This window comes from Perissodus microlepis, chromosome 14, assembly GCF_051167445.1.
Source record: "Perissodus microlepis isolate ML-2025 ecotype Zambia chromosome 14, ASM5116744v1, whole genome shotgun sequence".
Taxonomy (NCBI): domain Eukaryota; kingdom Metazoa; phylum Chordata; class Actinopteri; order Cichliformes; family Cichlidae; genus Perissodus; species Perissodus microlepis.
The window spans coordinates 759,241-780,139 of record NC_140474.1 but is presented as its reverse complement, the minus strand read 5'-3'; the positions used below and the strand labels follow the sequence as shown (position 1 = coordinate 780,139).

The following is a 20,899-nucleotide window of genomic DNA, read 5'->3' as shown; positions in this document are numbered from 1 at the left end:
GGCTTAAATTTTAGAGGAAGGAGACTTGATCATATTGTTTTTAGATGCTGGGCATTTGTATACATGATCAGAAGTACAGAGTGATTCAAAACACACTGGATGTACTTGTCGTGTGAAGTCTGCTCAGAAGTTTTTCAAACATCCAAAAGAAAAGTTTAGGACTTCAAACTTGAATTTAAACATCCTGCATGTGTAAGAATCACAGCTACATTTTATAGCACAGCACATGTCTTATTTTAGACATTTGTGTCCCATACATGATCGGATTCAAAAGCGGTTGAATGATGAGGAAATACAGAGACAGAAAGATTCGCAGAGCACTGGGTACACTGGTCGTATCAAACCTGCTCTGGAGTATTTCAAATAAACACCCAAAAGAAAAGTTTAGGAGGGAGGCCAGGTGAGGCGCACAGGTACTGACGGCTTTACGTCTCATCTGTCTGGACCCAGAAAAACATACTTTGAGTATTTTCATGTAGGAGTAGAAGATTGGAAGCAGAGGAACTAAAACAGTGATGACAATACCAAAAAGCCCAAAAAGATTATTCAGGTTGGTGTCTGAACATGCCAACTTTACAACTAGGTAGTTATGGCAATACAGCCCATTTATGATTTTCCCACACCACGTCAGACGGAGGTTTAAACACAACGTGATCGTGAATTTCACAAAAGAGTACAACCATATGACAACAATGAAGATAACTACTTTGTTATCCGTCATATGTGATTTGTAGTGCAGGGGATAACAGACAGCGAGATATCTGTCATAAGACATGACGGCTAAATTACAAAACTCTACGTGTCCATATGTGTAGAGACAGAAGATCTGCAGGAAGCACAGAGGAGCAGAAACAGTGTGAACATCAGAGAGGATCTGAACCAGGAGGGACGGAAACAGCCCTGTACTACCATACAGCTCATTCACAAACAGGCTGCACAGAAACATGTACATAGGTTCATGTAAGCTTCTGTTCACACAGATAACCACAATCAGAGACATGTTCACAAAAACTATACTCAAGTATAACAGCGCAATTAACACAAATAACAAGTATTTCAAACTTCCTACATATATATATGTGCTGAGGATAAAGTAAGGCACAGTTGAGTTCACCATTGTTCTTGCTTTAAGTGAAAAAGCAAATGTTTGAAAACTAGAAACAGGTTTGCTTCTCATGTCTCATCACACACTCATTCTTCTGACAAATGCTGCTTTGCTGGGTTTAAAATGTTCAGGTTAAAGTGAAACACGAGCAGAAATAATCCAACATTTACTCTCATGCCTGCCTCCAGTACTCTGAACTTGTTTCCGCAGCCAATTTCTGCACTGAGGCTTCAGCAACATCTGCTGCTTTATATTTCCCATAATAGTTCCCATAAGAGCATCATTAACGCATGTCAGGCCAAGCCATCAGTACAGCACAGACTTTACTGTAATAGATGTCTGTTACTATTCTGATATTAAAATATGATGTGAAGGTAAACTAGAAAACTGCAATAATCCTGTGTGGAGTTTTAAAAATACAGTGTTTGAACCAAAAGATGAATTTTGATATTTAAATGATAAAATAAAAGGACAGTGTGTGCCCATTTGTTTCTACATTAAATTTTTCTGTCAGAAAAAAAACAGACATACAAGTATATGATTTCTTCAAGGATTAAAAAAATGCATCGTTATTAAAAGTATTACCGTACAGTGTAAGAAGTGCAAACCATTAGAGAAAAAAGCTACTCTTAGTACCATTGATGTTAAGTTAGACTCTTTTTCTCCAATTGATCTTTCTGAGTTAACTTCAATAATTACTTCCTCCAAACCATCAACGTGTCTTTTAGACCCCATCCCTACAAAACTGCTCAAAGAAGTCCTGCCATTAATTAATGCTTCAATCTTAAATATGATCAACTATCTCTAATAATCAGCTATGTACCACAGGCCTTCAAGCTGGCTGCAGTTAAACCTTTACTCAAAAAGCATCTCTAGACCCAGCAGTCTTAGCTAATTACAGGCCAATCTCCAACCTTCCTTTCATATCAAACATCCTTGAAAGAGTAGTTGTCAAACAGCTAACAGATCATCTGCAGAGGAATGGTTTATTTGAAGAGTTTCAGTCAGGTTTCAGAGCTCATCACAGCACAGAAACAGCTTTAGTGAAGGTTACAAATGATCTTCTTATGGCCTCTGACAGTGGACTCATCTCTGTGCTTGTCCTGCTAGACCTCAGTGCAGCGTTCAATACTGTCGACCATAATATCCTATTAGAGCGATTAGAACATGCTGTAGGTATTACAGGTACTGTGCTGCAGTGGTTTGTATCATATCTATCTAATAGACTCCAGTTTGTGCATGTAAATGGAGAGTCCTCTTCACACACTGAGGTTAATTATGGAGTTCCACAGGGTTCAGTGCTAGGACCAATTCTGTTTACATTATACATGCTTCCCTTAGGCAGCATCATTAGAAGACATAGCATACATTTACACTGCTATGCAGATGACACCCAGCTCTATCTGTCCATGAAGCCAGATAACACACACCAATGAGTTAAACTGCAGGAATGTCTTAAAGACATAAAGACACAAAATCATACGATGTGTACATGTATGTAGGTAGGTAGGTAGATAGCTAGATAGATAACTTCAGTGCCAGAACAAGCTAACTGTACAGTAGGGTAGTTGTCACAGTACAAACGGTTTATGATGCTCCCACAGAGTCAGATGGAGGCTTAAACATATAGTAATGACACATCTGACAGATGAGTACAACCATATCATAACAATAAATAATGTTATATGTGATATAAATGTTTATTGCAGGAATATTATTTTTCAGTACCCAGATTTTTGTTTTTGTCTATATTTTGTTGGTGTTTGAGCAGATTTGAGCATAATCTGTTTTATAAGTTAAACTACAAGGTTGATACTTCTGTTGTCGCTACCACAATACATAATCTAAGTAAACTGATCCTGCAATGAGTGATCTAAAGTATGTTTCCCTGAATGTTAAAGGGATAAACAATGTTATTAAACATAAGAAAATTTTGACCTGGTTTAAGAAGGAGAAAACTAACATTGCTCTCCTGCAAGAAACTCACCTCTCAGATGTGGAACACCTAAAACTAAAGAGAGAATGGGTGGGGCAGGTGTACTTTTCTTCTTTTTCATCAAGTAAGAGAGGGGTTGCAATTTTAATTCATAAAAATACCCCATTTGTTCTTACAAAGTGTATTAAAGATGATCAGGGTAGATTTGTTATTAGGACGTTTATATGGGGAATCTGTTCTGATAGGCTGTATTTATGCTCTGAATGTATATCTGGAAAATTTTTACTCAGAACTTATAAAAGAAATATCTGTCAATTTGACAACACTTACTGTTCTGGCAGGAGATTTTAATTGTAGCATAGACCCAGAAATGGATCAAAATCCACCACCCAACAATTCAGTATCCAAAAAGCAAGAAGCTATCAAGGGACTGTGTTCTGACTTGCAGCTGATAGACGTTTGGAGAACTCTTCATCCAGATGAAAAAGATTATTCTTTTTATTCTAATCCACACAAGAGTTTTTCCTGTATTGATTATTTCCTTGTCTCGAGGGAGGTCCTCAACAGAGTTAGTATTTGTGATATTGGCACGCGTATACTCTCTGATCATGCAGATGTTCATTTAAAGATTTCACCTCCTGAAGCTCACCCAACTCTACGTAGTTGGCAATCAAATCCATCACTTTTAAATAATTCTATGTTTCGGAGTTATATAAAAGAACAAGTGGATCTTTTTTTATGGACAAATGATAATGAAAACACAAATCCTTCTGTCCTTTGGGAGACAATGAAGGCATACTTACGTGGTGCTATAATTTCATACAGTATAGCGAAAAAGAAAGAATCTTTAAAACATCAAATGGACCTGGAAAAAAAATGAGCAGATCTAGAACACTCCCTCAAAATACATTTTTCACCTGACGTACTGAAAAAAATAGAAGCCACTAGATCAGCTCTGAATCAATTTGTGACTGAAAAAGCAGAGGCCAGTATATTCTATGCTAAGCATAGGCTGTTTGAGCTGGCAGATAAACCTGGACGGTTATTGGCACGTTTGGCTGCTGGGAAACTAGAATCTCATGCTGTAACATCACTAAAAGATGAAAGAGGTCAGAATCAATATGAAAATAATAAACTGGTTAAATTAATGGAAAATTTCTATAAACAATTATATATATATCTGAAAATACACAAACAGGCTGCACACAAACATGTACATAGGTTCATGTAAGCTTCTGTTCACACAGATAACCACAATCAGAGACGTGTTGGTAGCAATGACTGTGATGTAGAACGTCACTGTTATCATAAAATACAAATATTTCAGAGCTCCTACCTTCATATAGGCTTCAAGAATGAAATACGTGAAAACTGATAAACTAGAATTCAACATCATTTCATAAAAGAGACAATAATTATTAAAAATATTATTTTTAAAGTGTCATTATTTCCTAAACTTCACGCTGGTTTTGGACTCTCAGGTAAAAGTAGAGACAAGCAGCAGGAAGGAACATTAAACGTCCAGCTGCGTACTTGTTACCCGCTGTGGTGTAAGTCTTCAGCAAACGATTTTATAAATGTGACCTGCTGAGGGGACTGATAAGGAATGGGAAGGAGAGCTACAGGCAGAAGATGGAGAACCAGCTTCAACAAAAAACGTTGGCGAAGTCTGGAGAGGCCTCAGAACCATCTCGGGCCACAAACATCAGAACTCTCTGCCTGGGAGGGATGTGAGGTGGGCAAATGAACTGAATCATTTCAGTTCATCCACCTCCTACATCGTTCCCTCGCTCACTTGGAGACCGCTGGGAGCACTGTGAGAATCATGTTCTTTGATTTCTCCAGTGCCTTTAACACCATTCTGCCCACGGTCCTGAAGGACAAGCTGGAGAACTCTGGAGTGGACCATCACCTCACTACCTGGATCCTGGACTAATTCACCGACCGACCACAGTATGTGAGGACTCAGGGCTGTGTGTTGGACAGGGTCGTCTGCAGTACGGGGGCCCCACAGGGAATGGTCCTGGCTCCGTTCCTCTTCATCATCTACACTGCAGACTTCTCCCACAACTCCACCCAGTGCTTCCTGCAGAAGTTCTCTGATGACTCTGCAATAGTCGGCCTCATCACTGATGGAGATGACAGGGAGTACAGAGGACTGACCCAAGACTTTGTGGACTGGTGCCAGCAGAACTTCCTCCAGATCAACACCAGTAAAACCAAGGAGCTGGTGGTAGACTTCCGGAGGCACAAGCATCCTCCACTGCAACCACTGAACATCCAAGGTATGGACATTGAGGCTGTGGACAGCTACAGGAAGCTTGGTGTTTATCTGAACAATAAACTGGACTGGACTCATAATTCAGACGCCCTCTACAGGAAAGGGCAGAGCAGGCTGTACCTGCTGCAGAGACTCAGGTCTTTCGGAGTGAAGGGCCCACTCCTGAAGAGCTTCTATGACTCTGTGGTGGCCTCAGCCATCTTTTACGGTGTGGTCTGCTGGGGCGGCAGCATCTCTGCCGGGGACAGGAAGAGACTGAACAGGCTGATCCACAGGCCCAGCTCTGTTCTAGGATGCCCTCTGGACCCAGTGGAGGTGGTGAGTGACAGGAGAACGGTGGCTAAGCTGTCGTCCCTGTTGGACAACATCTCCCAGCCCATGCAGGAGACTCTGACAGCACTGAGCAGCTCCTTCAGTGGCTGCAGCACCCACAGTGTGGGACGGAGAGATTTCACAGGTCTTTCCTCCCCACTTCTGTCAGACTCCACAACAAAGACTTCAACTGATCAAACACATCCACACATGTGCAATAACACTAAGTGCAATACTCTTTCTGGCATCGTTGTATTATACACAAGTGTATATAGCATTTGTCTTCGATTTCATTCTATTGTGTACAGTATCTTATGGATATATTATTCCAGTGTTTTTTCTCTAATTTTTCTATGCAACTTTGCACTGTCCACTGCTGTAACAAAAGAAATTTCCCACTCATGAGACTAATAAAGGTTATCTTATCTTATCTAGCTACACCCACCTGTCCTCAAGGAAAATGCAAGTTATGAGTAATTTACTGCAACAGAAGTTTTCCGACATGTATACAAAAAAAAAAAAAAGAAATATACGCAAAGGTGCACACAAACAACACTTTATGATTAATAAGTCATGTATTTGGTTTTTGCAGCTTTGATACCTTGTTGTATCTGATAATTTAACAAAAAGATGTTAAATTTTTTTCTGCGTCCATGAAATAAGGCCAAACTGGAGCCATCATATTTAGCACTTTTTAAAAATAAAGACTGAACTGCTTATTTGCTCATGAACCTTTTTTGTTCTCCGCTCTGTTAAAAATCAGCTAAATCGAGAAGCAATCATACGGCTGCCATCAGACAAAGTTGATTAATTTCCCCTGATTTGATGACATAATCATCATCGCATAACTAAGTGATGCTTTTCTTCACACTTCACTGTCACACCTGATTTTAAGGTTCCCACTCGCCAAATTCTAGTTTAATCCTGATAAAAACCAAGATGATCCAAGATGGCAGCGGCTCACAGCTCCTCACATTTGGTGCTTTGTTTTGGGGTTTGTTTGTTTTTTTGTTATCTTGATAATGTCAGTAATTGCGTGTTGCGAAGAGACTACTAAGTACCTTTTTTTCAGCAACACAGCACTGGAACCAGTCACATTTCCATATATTGTCTCTTTGCTGCTGAAAAGCCATCTTCATTTCTGGACACAGTGATGCAAGCAGCCACAAAAAACAGGACCCGATGTGCCATTCAGCAGTGAACATCAGCGCCCATCCAAAGGTTTCTTGCTGTTTTTCCTTCCAACTGTTGCCAAGTGTTTGCTCACAACCTGTTCTTAAAAAAAGTAGCCCTGACCAAAATGACCCTGCAAACTATAGGCCGATTTCCAAACTTCCTTTCTTGGGTAAAACAAGAAAACAGTCCTTTTGCAACTACGGGCCCATCTAGATGCGAATAGCATCACTGATAAATTCCAGTCTGGGTTCAAACATATCATAGTACAGAAACAGCATTGTTGAGAGTTTTCAATGATCTCCTTTTAATCACTGATTCAGGGCGCTCAGTGGTTTTAGTTTTATTGGATTTGTCCTCAGCGTTTGATTTAGTGGACTCCAATATCCTTTTAACGAGGCTAGAACACATGGTAGGCATTAAGGGTAGTGCTCTTAGTTGGTCTAAATCGTATCTTTCTGAAAGGTCCTTTGCTGTTACGATGGGAAATTACTCTTCCTCTGTTGCCCCCTTTTCCTGTGGTGTGCCCCAAGGGTCTGTGTTGGACCCTATGTTGTTTTCTTTTATTTGTTACCTCTAGGTCGCATCTTTGAAAAATATAAAATTTCCTTCCATTGTTACGCAGATGATATTCAAATTTACTTTCATCTGACAGAGGATGTCTTACTGTCGCTACGCTGCCTTTTTGATTGTATGAGAGAAGTTAAGGATTGGTTATTGAGTAACTCACTCATTTTAAATGAAAAGAAAACGGAAATTCTTGTTTTCGACAGCCATATTCCTAGGGACCAACTAACAGGTTCCCTTGGGCAGTTTGCACCTTTCTTTCTGACACTGTAAGCGACCTGGATGTTCTCTTGGACAGTTCTTTTAAACTTGACAAACAAGTCTCCACTGTAGTTAAATCTAGCTTTTACCAATTACGCCAAATTGCCAAGGCCAAGCCTTACATACCCTGTAAGGACTTTGAGAAACTTATCCATGCCTTTATTGCCTTTAGATTAGACTACTGTAACTCCCTCTATATTGGCCTCCAATCTACCCTTCTCTGCAGACTGCAGCTTGTTGCCGTGTGGTGCTGTTACTCGCCACACCAGGCGGGGGCATTGTTTGTACTCTGTGATGTTTGTGTTATGTAAGTTTCCAGGTGGAGGCTGACCATTGGTGGAAGATGGAATGAGGCCGGCTACAAATTGGGACCTAACTGGGCCGGCAGCCCCCTCCTACTTCCTGTTTCCAGTGAGCTGTGCATTTGGGCCCCTTCGTACCATGTGACTGAGTTTTCCGAGATGAGATTGAAAAACGGTTCATTACTCGAAGCTTTTCAACACAGTCCTCTCTGGTGACATCTGGTGGCCAAAAATATGAAGAGCAGCTTGAATCCACAAAATAAAACCAACTGCTTCATTATGATTGCCCACTCTACAGAGTGGAGTTCTGTCTGATATTGGGCCGCCGCTGTGTTGCTTTGAACGTGTATTTTGGGGGGTTAAAAAAATATGGTTTATTTCTTTAATACATAATTTTGACCAGTAAACTCTCCTTGTTTAAACATGCACCATGGCGTGGTCTTTCTTGCTTGCGACGTCTTGATGTTGGTAAATACAGTAACTGAAAAATACCACGTTACATATAATATACATATAATAATGTACAACACATTATGGAGTATGCTTCTGCTGTGAGGTCCCGCCTCCATGCACTTATGAAATTAATCGCAAGATGGGTGTATTTATCAATAATATTATATTAGGGAAATTTTCCCAGACATATTTTTGACCTGGGGCTAGAATTGATTGTGAACTGGAAAGGGAAAATGCTTATGAACTTGCAAATTAAAAACATGATGCATTTAAGGTAACCCTTTTCCATTTGTATTGTGCGATGGCCGAACCTGTTCCTTTTATATTTAGATAATTTCTCCTGCCTTAAGGAAAATCCCCTCACATGGCACAGAAGAGGCTGGAGTGCAGAGAAACTGGTAGAGATGCAGTTATACAGTCTACCTGGGCCCCACAAACTATCAGCTAAAGAGAATAAATACATTAAATTTCTGCACATTTTGCAGACTAACAGTTTAAGATTATTTAAAACATAAAATGTATCTTTTTATAACATTAAATGTTACAAGTCAAATGGAAGTTTTTCGAAAGTTATTTAATGATATTTATATTATGAAAAGCAGATTTTTGACATTTTAAGTTTTTCCCGTTGTCAGATAAAATAAACTCGCACAAATTAAAAGCAAACAGCAAGAACACAAAGCTGGAAAACCCACCCAATTGACCTCTCCCTGCCACGTTTCCAGGGGAATCTGAGATGGTCTGAAGTCACGTAGAGTAACCAAACTTTAACTTGCTGATCCCTATTATACTATATAATCTCTGTGTGTGTGTGTGTGTGTGTGTGTGTGTGTGTGGCGGATCTAGAGAAGAAAGAAATCAAATGGGGTGGCAAAATCAAAGCTCCCCCCCCCAAACACATATGCAGGTGGTTACATATGGTTAAAATGATTCAAATGCAGTAAGTATACACGTCTTTCATATAAATATAGTCTATAACTTAATTATTGTCTGTAGCCCACATAATTAAACACTTTAGTTACATAAAACATGTGAGCTTTGTATGTACTGTATAGCTTGTATAATAAATAAATATGTAGCCCAATAAGTATCAAATCCAGAAAGCTACACAACATGGGGCGCTTCATTTACAAACACAAGTGTAACTTAAGTTTCACTGTTTTTTGTTATAAAACAGTCACATTGTTACAGCTTAAATTGCACAAAATGTCAGAAATCTGCACTGTCATGAACAAAAATGTAAACCTAATTTTTCATGATATGTTGGATTAACCCTCTGAGGTCTGAAATACAACCGGCCATTTTTGACTCCTTTTGAGTTCACGTTTGTATTTCCCCCTCAAATTGTTTCATTTAATTTTTCCCCCTGTTGCCTTGTTTGGTATCTTTTCAGCTCAACTGAATTTAGTTGTTTTTTCACTGACATACTGCATTAGTGTTACTGATCTGAAATCACACAAAGAACTTAAAATCCTAGTAGTATTTTTTTACTGTAAAAAAAAACACAGACATGTTGAGTACATTTTTTTTTAACTTAAAATGCAAATATAAATTGTACATTTTGTAAACATAAACAACTATTTATCTAAAAATGCAGACAATACACCTGCCGTTTTTTGTTTTTTCTCATTTTGTGTAAGAATTTAAAAATATTACTAAAATTAAAATGAGAGAACAATCAGGTTTCGCATTAAGATGCCCTACAAATGATGTGTGCCAGTAAAAAAAAAAAGTTTGTCCACCAAAAGACAGAAGAGCGCAGGGATAAACCTGCAGGCCTGACAACAGCAGGTGTATCACTCCGCTGGTTTTCTACTTAGTGACAGTGTTTACGTTGCAAATGTGCCTCTGTGACAGTCATTAGTGCCCTCACTGACACACAAAACAAAACGACTACACAACAGAACAGCTACACAACACAACACACTAAGTAAACACTCCACACTAAACGTCACAAATCTCCCACATCTAAACTCTCTCTCTCTCTCTCTCTCTGTCTCGCTGCCGTTACTGTCACTCCCAAAACTTTTCCCTCTTCCTAAACAACCAAATCTCAATGTTGACTTTTTTTTCAATTGGTTGATATGGTGCATTTTTCCACCAATAGGAAAGAGGTGGCTTTTTTCCTTCCTTTACTGTTTTTGCGCTGTCCTTAGAAAACGCTTAAAACACACACAAAAACGTGACGACAGTATTTAGAAAAAGCGTGGCTGATATATATGATCATAACTCTGGATTTACTGGCCTGTAATTAAAATGTAAAAACTTTGAAGTCCGAACTTTCAATGTGGCTGAAACAGAGACTCAGCGTGGCTGCAGCTTGTTGCTGTGTCAGCTTACATCAGTCATGTGATGTGGAGGTGCAGCGTGTCCGTGGACCACAGAGGGTTAATAACACTCACCTTCCATTTCCACAGTGTAACATCCACCCACCTGTGTAAAATCCGAAATTCCCATGGTGTTGTTCAAAATGTGCTCTGGCACGATCATAAGCATCGCTTGCTGCTGAAAACAAGAAAAAAGCCGGTCCTGCTATGGGCTGAACCATTTGTTAATGTTGCAGGGGGGGGACACTATGCAATATATTCAGTTTTAGCATTTATACTCACTGTTGACTGTAACTATGCTCAAACTGTTAATCTTATTTTAATAAACAACACTGTCATATGCAAAACTGGGGTGGCAAGGGATCATTTTACGGTGGCACTTGCCACCCCATGCCACCCTTCTAGATCCGCCCCTGTGTGTGTGTGTGTTTATTGCCTGAAAGCTATATTATATTACAGCGTATATATTTCTGTGGCACACAGGTTCTCTCTGGTGCTTCTCTTCTGTTTTGTTAAATACAAATCAGCTAAACATTAATTCATCTCCACAGGAGGACACTTTCTCATAATTTAACAAACACATTTCAAGGTCAGCTGTTGTCAATCACTCTGTGAAACTTTACTACACCCACATGACATTATAGAGGACAGCACATGTTCATAAACGCCTCTGATCTTTGACATCTGTGTTCCATACAAGATCGGATTCATGAGCGGCTGCATCATGAGAAAATACAGAGACAGGAAGATTCTCAGAGCGGCAGGTAAACCCGTCGTATCGAACCTACTCTGAAATATTTCAAAGCAACAACCAAAAGAAAAATTCAAGAGAGACACCAGCTGAGGCGTGCAGGTGGTGAGGCTTTTTTGTCTCATCTGTTTGGATCCATAAAAACACACTTTGAGGATTTTCATGTAAGAAAACAAGATGATAAGTGTGGGGACTATGATGGTCAAAATAATGTCAAAAATCCCATAAACATTATTCACCTTTGTGCTAGAACAAGCCAGCCTAACCACCAGGTAATTCTGACAATACAAACTGTTTAAGAAGTTTCCACACAGCCTGAGACGCAGGTTTAAGGACAAAGCAATAAGAAATTTCGCTAAAGAGTACGCCCACATCACCATAATCAGAACAGCTGTATTGTTAGATGTCATTTGGGTGTTATATTGTAGAGGACAACAAATAGCGAGGTATCTGTCATAAGACATGACGGCTAAGTTTGAAACTTCAACACTTCCATAAGTGTGAATGCAGAAGAGCTGCAGGAAGCACAGAGGAGCAGAAACCATGTGAACATCAGAGAGGATCTGAAGCAGGAGGAACGGAAACAGCCCTGTACTACCATACAGCTCATTCACAAACAGGCTGCACAGAAACATGTACATAGGTTCATGTAAGCTTCTGTTCACACAGATAACCACAATCAGAGACGTGTTGGCAGCAATGATCAGGATGTATAATATTACAGTTAATGAGAAATAGAAGAATTTTAAACTTCCAACATTCATAAAAGCTCCAAGAATGAAATAAGACAGAGGAGGCGTTGTTACATTTAACATAGCTCACAAAGTACAAATGTCCCAAATATGTCATGTGCACAGTTGTTGTGTCTGATCTAACAAACACTGCAGCTCACCTGTTCACCTGTGACAACACAGTCACCTCTGCAGCCTTTTTATACCTTCTCAGCACAAATCCGCCTTCGTCGTTCCATGTGACGGACTAACGAGTTTAGCGATTGACGGGAAGGTTCGGATTTGTTTTGTTTTGCGTCTGTTGATAATCAGCACGTCTGTGTGGTTCAGTGTAACAGCCTCTGTCTCCTGAGCACTTACCGTCTGGAATTGTTTCAGTTTTCAGAGTGAGCTATCTCGTTGCTTTAATAGCACAGGGTGACCAGCAGGTGACCAGAAGCCCCGAGTGCCTGGGTTTGACTCTACCTGAGGCCCTTTGTGTATCTGTTCAGCTTCAGAGGACAACCTCACAGACGCAGCAGTCCTCATGTGAAACCTGGTTAGTTGTTGCCTCGCTGCATCACGGCTGGGCAGCTTGGAGTTGACGTGACGTCAACAAAGAGCTGTCAGCAAGCAGTCATGTGTCTCACGCTAAACCTGCTCAGACCTATAGATTCTGGCCTTGGCTCAGACTGCACCACTAATTTTGCAAACATGCAGCTGTGGCAACACGTCACTGATGTGCTGATGAAGATGGGCCCACTAAAACAACAGGCCAGGCTCAGCATGAGTCGAAATTTCTGCACTTTTCAGTTATCAACATGAACGTTTTCTTGTTTTAAATAAGCTATCACAGGCAAATTCAGCCTGTTTCACACCAACCACTTCCTGCGCAATTTGAGCAGAACATCACAGTTCAGAGGTTCAGAAGAAGAAAACCACTTTTATTCTGCTGTGGGTGTCCTACTGTGGACAAAGGACGACTCATCCTGATCTAGTCTGATAGATCTAAATCTGAGTGTTTCAAGCAGGTGAATAATGAGTGGTAGGTTAGCTGAGCCCAAACCCTAACCTCAGATGGGTCACCTATGACCTGGTCAATAGATTTCATCCTGATACCCAGTGACAGTCAGTGTGTCGCTGCCTGTAGAGGTCTGTGCAGCCCTCTGTGGATATGCCTCCCAGACCATCAGTGACCCCCCACAAACAATGTTACAACGTTCTCCACAACTTCTCCAGACCCCTTCACATCTGTCACATGTGCTCAGAGTGAACCTGCTCTCGTCTGTGGAAAGTTTTGGGCACCATTGGTGGACCTGCCAATTATGGTATTCTATGGCAAATTACCGGTCCTGCTGATGGGTTAAGGGCCTTCTATGGCCCTGTCCACCGATAACTGCCCATCTCTCTGCATGGTCCTGAGACCGTGCTGGGAGACACATCAAACTTTCTAGCAATGATACGTAGATGCCATCCCTGTCATCCACAGGTAGTTGGGCTACCTAGCTCTGCAGGGTCCAGGTATGGCCTGAAACTGACTAATATCTCCTTCTAATACTTACCTGAATAGTTCAACAGACTCAATGCTGTAGTCTGATTAAAGTGTTCTTGTACTTTTTTAGCAGTGTGTTTGGTACCACAGTTTGGCCTGACTTTGATCAAAGTGGGTCGTTTGATTTTATTATTGCGGTAGGGTCTCTACCTCACAATATGAAGCACTTGTGAAAAGGTCGGTCATCCCAAGCCTGCTGACAGTCACGCTCACAGTCTTCATGGTGGCGCTTCTGAAAACATGTCAGGTGGTTACCTGACTGATGAACGCCCCAGTCTGGTGCACGTGAACGCTCCCTGTTTTTAACCAAGATTGTTCCGCTGAGCTAAAATTAAACTGAAACTAATCATTAAAAATAGTTTTAGATTTATGAGTCACCGGTACAGCACACCTTTATCTACCTGAGGTGTCTGACTGTGTGTCACATATTGTATTTTTTGTATTTCCTAATGTATTATAATCTTAAAATGTGACAGAGACCACCTGCTACATGTCAGCTCACGATAGAAAGTGATACGAGTATAGATTACATTTTTTAAAAACGGAACAAAAGTAGAAAGCAGTTTTTATAGTTTTATATATTTATATGTTGTAGAATGCAGTGGATGGTAACGGTACAGCGGGGAAGAGGGTAAGGACCAAACTATTCTTGTGTAACGTTTTTCCTGGACTGTTCATGCGCTCCACTTTGATTTTCAGAAGTTTTACAAAAGATTGAACCTCAGAGTTAAAGTTCATATTAGTTTATTGACCAAAGCAACTAAAATCATCCTGGGGGGGTCATTACAGAGCGGTCTGAGGGGATGTCGTTATCATCCCGAGTCCTCAGCGGACCACTGAGGCCAGAGCTCAGGTCCGCTCACTCTGATTGGTCGGCTCGGGACCTCTCTGGTCTCTTTGGTCTCTCAGGTTTCCAGCTCTGATTTGCTCCAGAGGGAATTAGAGGAAACTGTAGCTAATGTGAAAATGCCTCAGGGACAAACATGATGACACACTGAAATGACCTTTGACCTCAGGGACTTCATTAACGAGCCACAATGATAGAGAAACAGTTTAGTCTCTGAAGGGTTTACATTAATCACAAATTTCTCAGGTTCCTGATTTTCCAGTGAAACCAACAGTACAGTTTGAATTAGAACGTTTTAACACCATCAGTAATAAATGTATTAAACTAAGACTTCACATTCGTCTAACGCCGGCTGAAGTCACGCACCCTCACATCTAAAGACAATTATACAGGTTCAGAGTTTTCCAGTTAGTCTCGGTGCCGGAGGGAAATCGGACTGAAGTTAAACTAGCTTTTCCGGATCAGTCCCTCTGATAGAAAATGGATTCGGATTTTCACTCCTCCAGGAACCCAAATACTTTAATACACAACTGTAGGATTTAAGCCACACACACGATGGTTCTCACCTGATTAAATGAAGTTAAAGGTTCAACCAAAGATAGTTTAAAGGCCTCCTGCATCTTTGACTAACCCTGAGTTTTCAGTTCCATTAAAGCTGATCAGAGCATGAATGGACCACGTTTCATCGTGTGAACAATCTGAGTGTGAAGACCACTTTCAGGCTGTCTGGGGGTTCGAAAACTCACTTTTTAAACCACTGTAGTCCACTTTAAAATGTTCACATTGACGGCGTCATTGGACGAATTTGTGACATTTATGTTTTCAAAACTAGCTCAATATTTCTGCATTTTTACATGCGAATAAAAAGATCTGACCAATCAGAACGCTGCATTTGGTACAAGTCTGTTTAAAGGTCAAAACATGCACATGTACTGAATATTTAGTGAGATGGAAACATTGAAATACTCCTGTTTCCCTCAGACTCACAGCTGGCTACTGCTCCGGGTCAGTTGATGTCTGAAATCATCCTTCTGCCTCCTCAGATGTGGTCCCAACTCTGCACACAGAACTCGAGCCTACTGACATCCTGAAACATGGACCAAAGCTTCGGCTCTGCCATCAAACCAGGAAACCCTCCCTGCTGCTGCCTGCTCCTGAGAATCAGATGAACCAGAATCTCAGTTTCTGCCTGTTCAGAAACGTCAGGAATGATGAACACCTTATGTCCATTGATGAACACAACAATGGCCATAAGGAGCTTCTTTCACAGAAAAAACTCAGATGTTATTTTATATATTATGCTTTGTATGTTGTTCAGTATATTTCTATGCAAAACAAGAGGAAGTTCTATACACAGCAGTATATTCACAGTTTAAACCAGATATTTACATACAATTTAGGGAGAAAACAAAAACATTTTTTTTACTGTTAAACATCAATTTAGAGTAAACTTGATAAATAAATATTGAAATATCTTTTGAATTAGTTAAATGTCAGAATAAAGAGAGACAGAGCTTCTATTTTTTATCACTTTCATCAATGTAGGAGTACCTGTACACTAAGTTTATTGTTAATTAATAAGAAAACTGCAGACGATTCCATTCTGAGCTGAAGAAGCTTCTGATTGGTTAGTAGAGTCCATGTGAGTAAATTGGTGGCACAGCTGTGGATGCATATAAGGCAAAACACAGAGCCTGTTTCTGTGACATGGGAACATCAAGAGATGTCAACAAAACACCAGGAACAGAACTGTGGAGCTCCATAAGTGTGGCTCAGTTTGAATACAGTTTGGTGCCATTTACAATTAAGAAATACAGATAGTTTCTCTCTTTACTCTTAAAGTTAACAAATATGTTTTTATATTTATCAATCTAAAAAAATAAACATTTAGTCTGATTTGATGTTACAATTAAAAAAGTGTTTTTATCTGAAGAGTTTGTAAATATTTGGTTTCAACTGTATATTTGATGATGTTTGGGGGGGGAGAGAGCGAGAGAGAGAGAGAGAGAGAGAGAGCGAGAGAGAGAGCGAGAGAGAGAGAGAGAGTGTTACGCCCCCCACCATGGTGGAGGGAAAGGTAGGAAGGAGACAGCAACACTGGACAACCACAATCAATGAAGGAGGAAGACAGCAGAACAGTTAAGAATCAGGCAGGATTTATTGGTTGCTTGCCTTGATAGTCAAACTTAACAAAAGAAAGGAGGTGGGGGAGGAGGACTGGGCGGATGATCCAAATCAAAGAAATTAATAAAACAAAAAGAGGTCGATAGCTTCCGGGGCCTAACTGAAACAAAAAATGCAAAACAAAAGGCCTACCTAGCTACTCGACAAAAGGTCAGTGAAAACATACAAGAGTGGCATCAACCGCATAACCTAGTGTGACTAACAGTTTAAAACCTGCAACCAGTGTATAGGGTACCCCAGCTTACCTGTCCAGCCTCCCACCACACACAATACAAAGAAGCCTGTTCATGTGTTTGTCATAAAGCAGAAGCCAGCAGCCACCAGCTGGCCAGGGAGCTGCTCATTTGTAGTGATCCTCGGAGAGTGATTGGCCACCTGTGCCCAGACCAGCCAATAGACACATGCCAATCAACTTTGAACTGGCCAATAGGTGGAGGCTTGACACCTGAAAGATAAAAAGTACACCAAAAGCAAAGCCTCATCCTTTCCAGGGATCCCAGAACACTGTGAATCCAGAGCGAGACTTTATCCTGCAGTCAGAGCAAAACCAAAGATGTTTGCAGTAGCTATCGTCTCTTACATCGTATTTTACAGTTACACAATGAAACTGTGTGATCGTTATGAGCTTTCAACATGGACACACAATACATAAATATACACAACAGGCAGGTTTAAGTGATGTAAGGGGGGCATTATAGGGGAGGAGCTGGTGTTTGTGGTGCTGTACCGGCTTTCAGCTGGAGGGACAAACTGTTTATCACTGGTGGAGCACACAACGCTGCAGCTGGCCTTTTCCTGGCCACATCCAGCATTTACTGAGCCCAGACCTGAGAGACAAGTTCCCACAATCCCTCTGTGCTACAAAACACTTCCTGTCAGAAGTGGGATTTAAACCCACACCTCCAGGGGAGACTGGAACCTGAACAGAGCAACTTAGACTAAGACTGATCGCAGAGGCCCAGACTTGGTTTTGCTGGTGGCCCACCTGTGGGCTCCTACAGGGAAGAATTCAGCACAACACAAAAGTCGAGAAGATGTTGGTCCCACTACTGTGTTTGTTCTGAGAGCTGGGTCAGAACCTCATCCCTCTATCCAGTGAGAGCAGTACTCCACAAATACAATGAGGTAAACAACGCTACCACCCAGGCATCACTATGACCAGTGTAGGTCAAGTTACTTGAAAAACGTAATTAGTAACTAATTACTGATTACTTCTCCAAAAAAGTAATCCTGTTACATTACTGATTACTTATTTTCAAAAGTAATTAGTTACTTAGTTACCTTTTAAAAACATGATACACAACCTGAATACGCAATAAAGCAACAGACCTTTCAGCACAATTCTATTTTTTCTGCATTTTTTCCACCATATAAAATATATAAAATGAAAAAGTCTCTTCTTAAAACTTGTTTTATTAGTTTTAATCTTTTAACTTTATGCATCAAGCAAAAATTTTATTATATACAACAGTCTTTGACTGGAAGAAATGTGTTTAACATTTAAACCTATATTCTCCATATTCCAGCATTTAAAATAAAATAGTGTTTTGTGTTTACACTCTTTTCAAATAGATGCAAGTAAAAGTTTAGCAGGAGTGGGGCAGGTGGAGGTTTGCCCACAGCGGTCATGTCAGTGGGGGGATCCGGGGGTTTCTCTGTGAATGTCGCATTTCCGTGGCAGTGTGCTCACTGCATGCTCAGATTAGAAGTTTAATCTTTCGCTGTGGAAAGAAGTTTTCTTCCCATGCAGAGTGTAGAGCAGACGCTTATGTTTGTGTCACTTTTTACAGAATCAAACTCAAAGTAATGTGAGTACTTCCAAGCTTTAAACGCTGCACAGTTGTACTCTCTCCATATTATCCATTGTTGATGTACACCCATCTGTTACCACTAAAGTCGCACGCACTCATGTCATTGTCATGAGACACACTCACAAATAAAATCATGGTTTAATAACGCAGCGTGCTTACTGGAAAGTAACTTTAATTTGATTAATTTTTGTAATAGTAATCCCTTATTTTACTCATTACTTGTAATGCATTACTGCCCATCTCTGACTATGACAAAGTGAGTGCGTGTTAACATAACAGCTGGAGTCGTTCTTTCTTTACAACATCTTCACTTCATATTTCCACAAAAGTCCTGACAGTCACACATTTGATTGAATTTTCCACTCAGCCTTATGGCCCTCCCTCATCCTGCTCATGGTGGACAGATGCCCCTCCCTCATCCTGGTCATGGTGGACAGATGCCCCTCCCTCATCCTGCTCATGGTGGACGGATGCCCCTCCCTCATCCTGGTCATGGTGGACGGATGCCCCTCCCTCATCCTGGTCATGGTGGACGGATGCCCCTCCCTCATCACAGTCATGGTGGACGGATGCCCCTCCCTCATCACAGTCATGGTGGACAGATGCCCCTCCCCCATCCTGGTCATGGTGGACGGATGCCCCTTCCCCATCCTGGTCATGGTGGACGGATGCCCCTCCCTCATCACGGTCATGGTGGACGGATGCCCCTCCCTCATCCTGGTCATGGTGGACGGATGCCCCTCCCTCATCCTGGTCATGGTGGATGGATGCCCCTCCCTCATCCTGGTCATGGTGGACGGATGCCCCTCCCTCATCCTGGTCATGGTGGACAGATGCCCCTCCCCCATCCTGGTCATGGTGGACAGATGCCCCTCCCTCATCACAGTCATGGTGGACGGATGCCCCTCCCTCATCACAGTCATGGTGGACAGATGCCCCTCCCTCATCCTGGTCATGGTGGACGGATGCCCCTCCCTCATCCTGGTCATGGTGGACGAATGCCCCTCCCTCATCCTGGTCATGGTGGACAGATGCCCCTCCCTCATCCTGGTCATGGTGGACGGATGCCCCTCCCTCATCACAGTCATGGTGGACAGATGCCCCTCCCTCATCCTGGTCATGGTGGACAGATGCCCCTCCCTCATCACAGTCATGGTGGATGGATGCCCCTCCCTCATCCTGGTCATGGTGGACAGATGCCCCTCCCTCATCACAGTCATGGCTGATGGATGCCCCTCCCTCATCACAGTCATGGTGGACAGATGCCCCTCCCTCATCCTGGTCATGATGGACAGATGCCCCTCCCTCATCCTGGTCATGGTGGACAGATGCCCCTCCCTCCTCCTGGTCATGATGGACAGATGCCCCTCCCTGACTGTGATTATGGCTGATGGATGCGTCTACCTGATTGTGGACATGGTTAGGATGTGTCTGAGTACAGAATGACCGCTTAGGTCTTATAAACTCTGCTTTAAATGTTTTTGCCCGTCTTAAATTAAGATGGGCAAAAACTTCCTCAGCTGTGGTAATGATGATAAAACTGAACTTGACACTGTGAAGGTGATGTATGGAACAGACCAGCAGCCTGACACCTGAATTCTGCTCGTTCTTATTGAACTTACACAGAAGGTTCATTTCAGGGCACGGATGCTTTCAATTTTACATGTGTGTCTTCACTTAAAATGCAGCTGCTGTTGTGGACAAACGAGCTGAGCCTAGGTTTGCCAGCACTTATTACATTAAGAACATCTCATTACAACTTTTGTGGTGTTGTCCTCTTGTGGGTGGTGGGGAGGACACAGGAGGCACTGTAGAGGTTCAGTGCTTGGTGGATTGGGTGGCAGTCAGGGACAGAGGTCTTGGCATTCTGATCCCCGGATTCCAAAAATGGCTTGTGATACATGGGTATCGCCTCGCTCGTATGGAAGGAGGCGGAGCTGATGTGTGAGGTTGGGAGATCAGGGTGATCATGTGGATGGAGGGCTTCCTGCTGCCGCTGACCTGTTCATCTACGGCCTCGAACTGGACGACGTCAGCAACAGCTTGAGCATGTGTGCGACGTGCACTCTGACCGGCCCGACCCTCAGGGCCCTTGTTTAATCGTGTCTGAGTCCCTCTGTGTGCTCTCTGTCTCTGCATCACATCTAAACTCTGATTTTATTTTCCTTTTTTCACTCTCTGAGTTTAAATCAGATTTTTATTTAACCAGGTTTCAAAGATGAACATTTCCACTTTTGTGTTTTAAATTTCTGCTGTTAAATCAGAGTTGTGACACAGTGATTAGAGCAGACGTCCAGTAGGATGAACGTCATTTCCCAGTAAACAGC

General features: G+C 41.7%; 2 protein-coding genes across 2 annotated transcripts; both read right to left on the bottom strand.

The window, feature by feature from the left end:
* Positions 1-205: 205 nt before the first annotated feature.
* LOC146372770 (olfactory receptor 11A1-like) lies at positions 206-1,117 on the bottom strand. The gene is made up of 2 exons (XM_084951550.1): positions 466-1,117; positions 206-363 (listed from the first exon to the last, which is right to left on the bottom strand). The coding sequence occupies exons 1-2, from the start codon at positions 1,115-1,117 to the stop codon at positions 206-208; spliced, it is 810 nt and encodes a 269-aa protein (XP_084807676.1).
* A 10,200-nt stretch (positions 1,118-11,317) lies between these two features.
* LOC146372769 (olfactory receptor 10A3-like) lies at positions 11,318-12,283 on the bottom strand. Its single transcript, XM_084951549.1, has 2 exons — positions 11,623-12,283; positions 11,318-11,520 (listed from the first exon to the last, which is right to left on the bottom strand). The coding sequence occupies exons 1-2, from the start codon at positions 12,281-12,283 to the stop codon at positions 11,318-11,320; spliced, it is 864 nt and encodes a 287-aa protein (XP_084807675.1).
* Positions 12,284-20,899: the final 8,616 nt, after the last annotated feature.

Bases quoted from the DNA above. Each gene is read 5' to 3' on its own strand.
- LOC146372770 (XM_084951550.1), bottom strand. From the start codon at position 1,117: ATGGTGAACTCAACTGTGCCTTACTTTATCCTCAGCACATATATATAT. The intron at 364-465 runs TCAAAGTATGTT...TTGGGTGTTTAT, and splicing joins CTACTCCTACATGAAAATAC to TTGAAATACTCCAGAGCAGG.
- LOC146372769 (XM_084951549.1), bottom strand. From the start codon at position 12,283: ATGTTAAATGTAACAACGCCTCCTCTGTCTTATTTCATTCTTGGAGCT. The intron at 11,521-11,622 runs TCAAAGTGTGTT...TTGGTTGTTGCT, and splicing joins GTTTTCTTACATGAAAATCC to TTGAAATATTTCAGAGTAGG.